Source organism: Asparagus officinalis, chromosome 1 (genome assembly GCF_001876935.1).
Source record: "Asparagus officinalis chromosome 1, Aspof.V1, whole genome shotgun sequence".
NCBI classification, from domain to species: domain Eukaryota; kingdom Viridiplantae; phylum Streptophyta; class Magnoliopsida; order Asparagales; family Asparagaceae; genus Asparagus; species Asparagus officinalis.
In genome coordinates this window covers 44,613,299-44,624,345 of record NC_033794.1, presented here as the reverse complement: position 1 = coordinate 44,624,345, position 11,047 = coordinate 44,613,299, and the positions used below count along the sequence as shown (strand labels likewise).

General features: G+C 40.9%; 1 protein-coding gene across 1 annotated transcript in view; it reads left to right on the top strand.

Annotated features, from left to right (window-relative positions):
* LOC109823477 (protein SPA1-RELATED 3-like) overlaps positions 2,132-11,047 on the top strand; it is a 21,511-nt gene continuing 12,595 nt past the window's right edge. Inside the window, 2 exon segments of the mRNA XM_020389761.1 lie at positions 2,132-3,447; positions 3,539-3,696. Of these exon segments, the coding sequence (XP_020245350.1) occupies positions 2,836-3,447; positions 3,539-3,696 (770 nt within the window). The 5' untranslated portion in view covers positions 2,132-2,835.

Below are 11,047 nucleotides of genomic sequence, written 5' to 3'. Positions count from 1 at the left end.
TCTTAGGAAATGAAAACAAGAAATGAAACCTATACTAGTGAAGAATAAAAGAAAAGAGCGAAAAAATAATTACAAGAAGAGAAATGAGAACAAAGAAATTTACACTATGAACATAGAATTAAATCTAACAAAGTTGTAAAAGAAAAGAACATAAATGGAAATCTAGATTATGCGAGAAAATAAATATATTCTACAAATTAAAAGTGCAAGACAATAAAAAAATAAAGACAAGAATGTAAATCTACTCTACAAGGCATTAATGTAAATCTAAACTACTAAAGCAAAAAAGAAAAGAAATTACTACAAAAGAAATAAAAATAAAAGAGAAAATTTACATTACAAGAGGGTTTAGCCTCTTTAAAGTAAACCTTCAAATTGATCTTCATTTTCATCTTCATCTTTATCTTCATCTTCATCATCAAACGAAGAGAAAAAAAATATATAAAGAGGTGAAAAAAATCTTTTATTAATTATAACAAAAGTTGCAAATTTGGAAGTTCTTCTCAATTAAGAGTAACACTCCTCTCCAAATGGAGTTTTTATAAAAAATTTTACACCCTCAACCCTCACTCTCTACCCCTATTTATAGTCTACAGTAATGAATGAGAGTTCTTGGATTAAACTTGATCCCCAAAGTTAATCAATTTCAGCCTTTAATTCTGCAACAGTAATTAGGTATCGATATGAGTATCGATAGCAGTGTCGATACCGCTATCGATAGCTAGTAATTTCATTCTTTGGCCGATCTTCTCTTGGGGTTGGACTCTTGGGCTTTTATGAGAGACGAGATATTGAGTTTTTCTTGGGCTTTTAACCTGCAATTAAGATAAAACGCGCTTATTAGTGACAAATTTATTTAAATTAAATAGATAATAATGGTATAAAATATAATAAAAATATGATTATCACGTTGCTCTATCACCGTAACTTATTATAGTTTGTTCTAGAATTATGCGTATTTTTAAACGAAAATGCTTTAACTGTTATTTTGTTGGTTTTTTCACAATTTAGTCATATCATCGCAATGTGCAGATGGATTTTTACTTGTGAACTTAAAGATTTACCCTCGTTTATTTTTAAATTCACCCACTTTCAAATAGTGTCATTTATCTATAAACCAAACTTTATCCTCATTTATTTTAAAACCCATACACTTCTAATTCATTTTTAGACATGAAATAGTTAATCAAATTAATTTTAAATTCTCTTTGTATTTTAGCATGCGATGTGAGTTATTATATTTCAGTACAATTTGCCATATTTTTCTAAATGGTTAGGTATACTTCTAATTAAATGCTTAAATTATGTTTAATGTGAGGCATGGCGCAAATTAAATTTGCTCGTTTTTACATGCAATAATTAATGGCTGCGTTACAATTGCATCCTGGCAATAGTTCCAAATAAAAGGTGTACAATATGCAAATGAAGACCCGTTCAGGTTTGAAGCTGGTCTTCGAAAACCTTGGTAACATCAATATTATAACCCAACAATACAACAACGTGGCCGCAGTTGCATGCATCCTTCTACTGTAGTCTATATATGGCTCAAAACGGGCCACGCAAGCCAACCCCAGGAGCACCAGGGATCTAAAAAGCAAGATAACGAAAGAGAGGCCCGCACACAATAAACAAAGCAGAAGGTATTTTCCATTTACACTCAAAAGCTTTATGTCATTTGTCTTTAAGCCCACTCACTTCTTAAACCCAGAATAACCAATTGAATAACTTTTGAAGTCGCTTGTTTTAGCTGTTTTGTTCACGATACTTTTCCATTGTAAGTTACCTTATTTTTCTATGTAGCAATTCACGATGAATAAGATCGTATGCCAAACTGTTGAAATACAAGAAATAGATTTTAATTAAAATGATTCAATAGGATACTTGTAGTTGAGCGGTTTCGGAAGCAGACGGGACGGAAAACAAAGAGATGAAAACCTGGGGTTTGTAGGTGAAACAAACAAAAAACAGACCGCAGACAAAACAGAACAAAAAAAATAAACAACTTCTCCCAGACAATAGTATACAATAATGTTTCGAGCTGCATAAATTATTGAAGGACGAAGCGCTTCGGCTTCTTTTCAATTTCTTGGGTGTGAATGAAGTATATGAAGGAAAATATAAATTTGTGAGGCTGTGGAGGGTGGGGGGAGAGGGGCCACTGACAAAAGCTGGGGACTGAGAGCACTTGTGTGGTTCTCTTCTCAGGTTAGAGGCTGTGTGATCCTTATCCCCCTCCCTCATTTTTTTCCCTCCTCTCCTTCTCTCTCTCTCTCTCTCTCTCCCTCTCTCTTCATTAAAAGCCCGGTGTTGTGTGCTGTTTGAAGTTTTTCTGGAATTGGGTTGTTGATATTTAGTAAGCGTGCAAGGCTTGAATATAGAGGTTTCTAGAAGTGGGTCTTGGTGGGTGTCTGTGGCTTTGCGCAAGAAATTTGAGATCTTGGCAAAAACCCAGCTCTTTATTTGTTGGTTTTCTTTTCAAATAGGGAATTTCCTTGATGGGTTTTTGTTGTTGGTGCTTCTTGTGATCATCTCTCTGCAGTTGTCGTGCTGTAAAGGTTTGATCTTGACCATTGCTTCTCTTTCTCTCTCACCTCCTTCTTCTCTGTCATCTCCTCTATATTGATCAACTTCTGTGCACGCGCTTTCGATATTTAAGCCCCCGGAATCCACTGGCTTGCGCTAGTGCAGGAACATGGTGATTTTAAGATGTGGGTTCTGTTGAGGAGCTCTTGTTTGTATTATTTCTGCACTCACAAAGTGATCTTGGTTGCTCCTTCGCTCTATCCGAAGCCACAATGCACCCCATTTAGCTAGCCATGGGATAGCTAAAAAAAAATGGAGGGTTCTAAAGAAGACTCAGGCTGGGAGAGATCCTCAACCTCTAGGCCTCTTAACACTAACTTCACCATCCCGGCCTCCACGGCGAGCTTAAACTTGGCTAGGCAGGAGGAGGTGGATGAGGTGTGCACCCAAGAGAGGAGCATTAAAGGCAGTATTTGTAAAAATTTAGTCCCTTTTGATGCTAATGAGGGAGGAGACATAAGCTTGAGAGAGTGGCTTGATAAGCCGGAGCGAGCAGTGGACCAGTTAGAATGCCTACACATTTTTCGCCAGGTCGTTGAGGCAGTGAGCCTTGCTCATTCTCAGTCTGTTGTGGTGTCGAATATTCGCCCTTCTTGCTTTGTGATGACTGCACTCAATCGGGTTTCGTTCATCGAGTCCGCATCGTGCTCAAGCTCGGGCTCTGATGATTCAAATGATGAGGCGGATTTGATGACATGGGAGGGAGGGACAGGAGGATTGAATGATGCAGAGAAAAGGGAAAACTTCCCGCTGAAGGAGATATTGGTTATGGAGTTCAATTGGTATGCTAGCCCAGAAGAAGCTGAAGGGCGTCCAAGTACATTTGCATCGGATATTTATCGGCTGGGTGTGCTTCTTTTTGAGGTTGAGATTCAAATACATAGCTTCTTCTATTGTGCTTTTTCCGAAATGTCAAGGTTTTCTAGGTTTGATGTGTTCTTTTTGTTGTTGGCAGTTATTCTCTGTGTTCGACTCACTGGAGGAAAAGCTAAGAACGATGTCGAACTTGAGACATAGAGTGCTTCCACCACAGATGCTTCTCAAATGGCCTAAGCTAGCTTCATTTTGCCTTTGGCTGCTGCATCCTCTCCCCGAAACTAGGCCAAAGATAAGGTCAGTTTTAGATTCTTCCAATGTTTCTCGACTTTGAAACTTGGTTTGCTCTTCTTAAGTGTGTTCTGTTATGGCAGAGGAGTTCTGGTTCTTATGGTATGAGATACTGAGTTTATTTGATAATTTTTTTGGTTCTTTTTGAAGGATATCAAACTAATAGCTCTTGGTTTTCCAATAAAATAACATTTTCTGATTGCCATGTTATACCATGTTGGGCATGAAAAATGAAATGTTCATGCATGTAGGAATTATTCACGCTCAATTCATCCCTGTCGCCAAATTGAGGAGAAATTGTTGAGGCAGAGGCTTAGGGTTTCGCTTAAAGTCCCTGTTGTTGATAGCACACACAAGAACCAAAATAGATCACAATAGCCACAAGCAACCTAATCACAGTAAGAACACAAGATATACGTGGTTCGGCAATGTGCCTACGTCCACGGGGCAAGGAGGGGGGAGTTTTACTAATGGAAATCAAGGGGAATACAAATTAGGGTTACAAATCTTACCACAAACCCTCAAACAAGACCTCTTGATCTCTCCAAATGACTTCAACAATGGAAGCCCTCTAAATCCCCTTTCAGCAGCTCAAAACCTCCAAAACCTAACCCTAGAAATGAGTTTAGGGTATATATACAACTCTCAAGCGAAACGGGTCTGGAAAAAGAACCCAGGCCCAAACCACCTTCGGCGGCTCACGACGCATGGGCATCGCGTCGACCGCCTCAATCAGAACATACCCCCCAAATCTCCTAGAAACTTCTGCGGTCTTACCGCCGTGAAAACAGAAATTCTCCGTCGACTGTCCTCGTCGACAGCCACTGATCCAGATCGCATAGTAAATGCCGAGGATGCCGAAACGACACGACGCTTCCGGTCGACCGCAAACGACTAAACATTTATTTCTAAGCCTACCAATCCTACAAATCTCCACGTCGGCCAACGTTTTGCCAAAACTGAGCCGACACAAAGAACACTCCAACAGAGAGCTGAAACTATCTCAACCCCAATCAAACTCATACAACTAGCTGCATCTACAAGACTGCCTATGTATCCTCTTGCCCAAGGAATCAAGCCGAACGTAGTTCATCCAAATGGCCGTCAACGGCCTCAACAACGAATAATGTTCAATAAGTTCAAACAATGATCAAACTTCACACCTGGTACAACTTTGGTCAACATATCAGCAGGGTTGTTCTTAGTGTGGACCTTCTCTAACGTGACATCACCATCATCCAATACGTCACGTATAAAATGAAATCTGACATCAATGTGCTTCGTGCGAGTATGGTAGACTTGGTTCTTTGCCAAATAGATAGCTAACATGCTATCACAATATACCTGAATGGTCTCCTGTGCAGTCCCCAAATCATCCAACAAACCATGTAGCCACAAAGCCTCCTTCACTGCTTCAGTCACTGTCATATATTCCGCCTCCGTAGTAGAGAGCGCCACTGTAGACTGAAGAGTTCATCTCCAACACACCGGTGCACTAGCCAATGTAAAAACATAACTTGTAGTGGACCGATAATCAATTCAAAGTCAACTCAATGATATGAGCCAAAACCAGTGTTGTAAATAGCGGCCAATAGCGGGGCTATAGCGGCGCGAATAGCGGTCGTGGCCCTTCAGCGCTACGCGTAGGGGTTTCGCGGCTGGCTTAAGCGGGAAAATCCGCTATTCATTCGAATAGCGCGTAAAAGCGGATTTTAACGGGTTAAAAGCGGGTTTTCATGGTTAAAAGCGATTTTTCGCGGTTTAAAGCGGATTTTCGCGATTAAAAACGGCTAAACCCGCTATCACACATATTATGATGCTATATTTCTTGAATTTCTTTATAGTTTCATTCATACAACAAGCCTACTAATTGTTATTTACTGATAATACAAGAAATTTACAACTAGTTGAATTTTTAGATTTTTTTATGAATTTTCTTATTATTTAGGATATTTAAATATATTTAAATTTAACCGCTATTTGATTGTGCGCTATTTACCGCGATTTCGCCGCAATAGCCTGATATAGCCTTACCGGTACCTCGTCGCGACGCTCCGCGATCCGCTATCAGCAACCTTATCCTGCCCTGTCTCATCATTCTTCACAAATATCAACAAAACATCCACGGTATCCTTAATATACCGTAGAATCCACTTCATGGCCTCCCAATGCCCCATCCCGGGATTGTGCATGTACCTAGATACCATGCTCACGGCCTGTGACAAATCTGACCTAGTACACACCATATAGCATACATCAAGCTTCCCACTACACTGGCATATGAAACTTTGGACATGTAGTCCCGATCCTCCTCTGAAACTGGTGACATCAAAGCTGAAAGCTTAAAGTGGGGAGCTAATAGAGTACTCACCACCTTGGTATTACCCTCAAAACTGAACTTCTTCAGCATCTTTTGCAAGTAACTCCTCTGTGTAAGCTTCAATCTCCCCTTCACCCTGTCTCGCTCAATCTCCATACCCAGTATCTTCTTAGCCTCTCCCAGGTCCTTCATCTTAAATTCATATGACAACTTCTTTTTTAATTTCCCAATAGCTGAAGTGTTCCTGGAAGCTATGATCATATCATCAACATACAATAACAAATAAATGTGCTCACTATCCTGTAGCTTGCGCATATAAATACACGGGTCATAAGGGCTCCTCGTGTATCATTGGCTAATCATAAAGTTATCAAATCTCTTGTACCACTGTCGCGGTGATTGCTTCAGTCCATAAAGAGATTTCTTCAATTTACACACTAATTTTTCCCTTCCTGCAGTTTTAAGCCCCATAGGTTGTGTCATGTAGATCTCCTCGTCTAAGTCTCCATGCAGAAAGGCCGTCTTCACATCCATTTGGACCAAATCTAAGTCCAGCTACGCCACCAATATCAATAGAATCCGAATAGACGAATGCTTCACAACAAGTAAAAATACCTCGTTGTAATCAATGCCCTCAAGCTGTGCATGTCCATTGGCGACCAATCTGGCCTTGAACCGAATGTCCCCAATAGAAGATCCCTCCTTCTTAGCATACACCCACTTGTAACCAATAGCTTTCTTACCCTTAGGTAGCTTTGCAAGTTCCCAAGTGTCGTTCTTCTGAAGAGATTGCATCTCTTCCTCCATAGCATTCCTCCACCTAATAGAATCAGGGCTGGACTCTGCCTCCCTGAATGTGGTAGGAATCAAATCATCAACGACCTCCACAGATAAAGCATATGCCACCATGACATCATCATATCTAGTTGGCCGACGAATCTCTCTCCTTGGTCTATCTGCTACAATGGACTAGTGTTTTCAATGCACGAGACGTAATGTCGGGCGCAAAGTCAGTTTACGTGTACATGCGCAAGGCGCAATGCGATGCGCGCGCCCGAGCGAAGCGAGGCGCACTCCAAATAATATATTGCATCACTAACAACTATATTGCTAAATTTTATTTTCCTCTTTACAGGTTACAAATGGTGAATCAAGTTTCAAGTTTTAAGTCAACTAGTACCATTTAAAATAAGATAAATCTCTCCTTATTAATCATTAGTCTATTATTAATCAAGTGATCAAACATCAACTAATCATTAGCCTTATTAATCATTAGCCTTATGATCAAACATCAGCTAATATAGTTAACTTTTTACTGTTAAATTAACTACAGTAAAATAGTTACAGTGATTCATATAACAAATTAACATTGTTAAAAATATTATGCTACAGTAAAAAACAAAGAAAAAACAAGCAGGGCCCTAGCTTGGCGTTGAGGATGAATTATTTTTTTACTATTAATATTAACTACAAGTACTTTTTATTGATACAATAGCTACTGTAAAAAGAAAAAAAAATGACCGGATCCCACTTAATTTACCTACAGGAAAACGAAGACGGGAGCAAAAAGCAAAGAAAAAACAAAAAGCTACAGTAAAAAGAAAAAAAATGACCGGATCCCACTTAATTTACATACAGGCAAACGAAGACGGGAACAAAAAGCAAAGAAAAAGCAAAAGAACAAGTGGATCAACTGAAAAAACAAAGAAAAAAACGAAAGCTGGAAACAAAGGAGGAGAAAAAAAAGAAAGCTAGAAATAGAAAAAACTAAAAAGCGAAATACTAACCTTGCGCTGCCGATCTTCGTCTTCGTGGCCGCCCGTCTTCGTGGATGCAGATAAAGATCGGAGGAGAGGTAAGTGGATCTCAGAACCCTAGAGCTTGATTTAGTTCTCTCTGTTTTCGTTTTCCCCTTTTTGATTTCGGATTTACTTTTGGGAAGCGGGTTTGTACCCGAACCCAATTGATTGCGGTTCTGGAAATGGGGCGATCGCCCTGCGCTTGGCGTCAAGCGCTGCGGGGCGCTCCCCAGGCATGCGCCCGACGCAAGCGTAGCGCCCCGCACTTGATGCGGGGCGCTATGCTATTGCGCCGAAGCGCCTCGTGCCTGAGGCGCGCGCCCCAAATCGCCCTTAAAAACACTACAATGGACCCCTGAGCATGACCCTACTCCTGAGCCTCACCATCCATTATATCCTCCAAATGCCCGACTGTCATCTCATCTCCTTCCAGTGTCACCTCTGTAGGAGTCTCAATAGACACAATGCTGACTGGAGTGGGTGGAGTCACATCATCCTCCACCTGTTGCGATATCCCTCCTGTCTGATCTTCCTCCACCTGCTAAAAAACTCGAGGTTTCATCATGTACGCCTCATCAAATGTGACATCTCTGCTAATGACCATCTTCTTGTCTTGTGTATCCCATAATTTGAAGCATTTGACACCTTCTCTAAATCCCACAAAGATAGCCTTCCTCGCTCTCGTATTCAACTTCCCATCACTAACATGGAAATAAGTTGGACACCCAAATATCCGAAGAGTCTCATAATCACTAGCCACAGAATCAGACCAACACTCCATAGGAGTCTTCCCCTCTATCGCAGTGCACGGCAACCTGTTAACGAGATGGCTCGCATAAACTAACACCTCGGCCCAAAAGGATCTAGCCAATCCACTTTGCGTCATCATACATCGTACCTTCTCCAGTAAGGTACGGTTCAGCCTCTCTGCCATCCCATTCTGTTGCAGTGTCTCTCTAACTGTGAAGTGTCTTCTAATGCTGTGATCCCGGCAAAACTGTAAAAATGGATCACTCTTATACTCTTTACCATTGTCTGAACGAAGAGTCTTCACCTTTCTACCTGTCTGCAGCTCCACTTTCTTCTTCCACTTCACAAATATATACAGGACCTCATGTTTATGCTTCATGGTATATACCCAATTCTTCCTGGAATAGTCATCAATGAAAGTGACAAAATAATTTACCCCACCAAGCGATGTGTGCTTAGAAGGGCCCCAAATATCTGTGTGAATGTAGTCTAATATACCTTGGTTGTTGTGAATTACGGTACCAAACTTTACTTTAGTCTTTTTCCCAAGTATACAATGCTCACATAGCTTCATCTTGTAGGTCTTTGCACCTTTTAATAGCCTCTATTTTGTCAATAACTGTAGGGACTTATCACCTGTGTGTCCAAGCCTCATGTGCCATAGTGTGATAGTGTCCTCTTTTGTGGTGATAGAAGCAGTCAGACCCCCTGTAACTATCTTACCCTTCAAGTAGTATAGGTTGTTTTTCCTGACACCTCGCATCACCACCATGGATCCCTTCATGACCTTCAAAGTAGCATCCTCTAAGATCACTTTGTAACCAGCTTCCTCTAAAGTCCCAAGAGAAATGATGTTCTTCGTCAATTGCGGCACGAACCTCACTTCTTTCAACTCCCTAGTCACCTCGTCATGCATTTCTGATCTGGACTGAGCCAATCCCACTAATAGGACAAACGTGATCATTCCCCGTGAGCAATACGTCTCCTCTCTCCAACTCCTCAAAGTTGGTAAACAAATCTTTCTTAGGGAAAATGTAAAATGTAGCTCCCGAATCAAGCATCCACTCCGTAGAGTCGGCATAACAAACAGACGGTAGTGCGGGACAAGAATAACCAGAAGAATCCGAATCTGAAATGTTGCCAACAATTTTAGCAACATTTATCTCTGAAGCTTGTACAGCTTTCCCCCTTTGCTTTCCGGCTCTATCTTTCAACTTTGGGCACTCATTCTTCCAATGTCCATCTTCTTTGCAAAAGGCACATTGATTTCTACCAACACTTTTATGGCCACCCCTATTCTTTGATTTTGAACGGTTGAACCTTTGACGGTTTGGACTACGGCCACGAACTACTAGTGCATCACCCGATGCCTTCTCGGAGTGCTCACCATCATTCTTCCTCAACTCATAATTTACCAACGCCGAGGTAACCTCCTTGTAGCTAACTGTAGTTCGTCCATTTATCATAGTGAGAACAAACGTACTAAACTCATCATCCGGTAACGAACACAATAGTAACATCGCCTTGTCTTCATCCTTCACCATGATATCTACATTTTCCATATCCGAAATTAGCTTTGTGAAGTTATTAACATACTCCCGAATGGAAACTCCCCTCTTCATCTTGAATTAGTAGAACCTCTTCTTCAAGTGAAGCCGATTCTCAATGCTCTTCGTCAAATATTTTTCATTTAGTATTTCCCACAATCTCCTCACCGACGTCTCGTTCATCACATCATAAATGAGATCCGGCGTCAAGCATGATCGTATAACCCCATAAGCCGTACTGTGTATTTTCTTTCAAACCCTGTCCTCCATATCGTCGGGTTTCTCTTGTAGCTCAAGAGTATCCTCCAAATTTTGTGCATCTAAGGCATCCATAACTTGACACCTCCACAAACCGAAGTTGATCTTGCCGTCGAACTTTGGAACATCAATTTTAGTGTTATTGATGCTCAAATTTTGGATCGCCTTTGTCAAAGCCGACCCCGATGTACTAGTAGCACTTAAACTAGCCCTGCTTGTATCACCCATATTATAGATCTACTCTCCAAACAAGAATCCAACAGTGAATCCTTCAAACAAAACTTCCAAATCCAACCCGGAGCTCTGATACCACTTGTTGTGCGCCGCGGAAGCCGATTAGGCAAGTCAATAGCACACACAAGAACCAAAATAGATCACAATAGTCACAAGCAACCCAATCACAGCAAGAACACAAAATATACATGGTTCGGCAAAGTGTCTACGTCCACGGGGCAAGGAGGGGAAGTTTTACTAATGGAAATCAAGGGGAATACAAATTAGGATTACAAATCTTACCACAAACCCTCAAACAAGACCTCTTGATCTCTCAAAATAACTTCAACAATGGAAGCCCTCTAAATCACCTTTCAGCAGTTCAAAACCTCCAAAACCTAACCCTAGAAACGAGTTTAGGGTATATATACAACTCTCAAGCGAAATGGGTCTGGAAATAGAACCTAGCC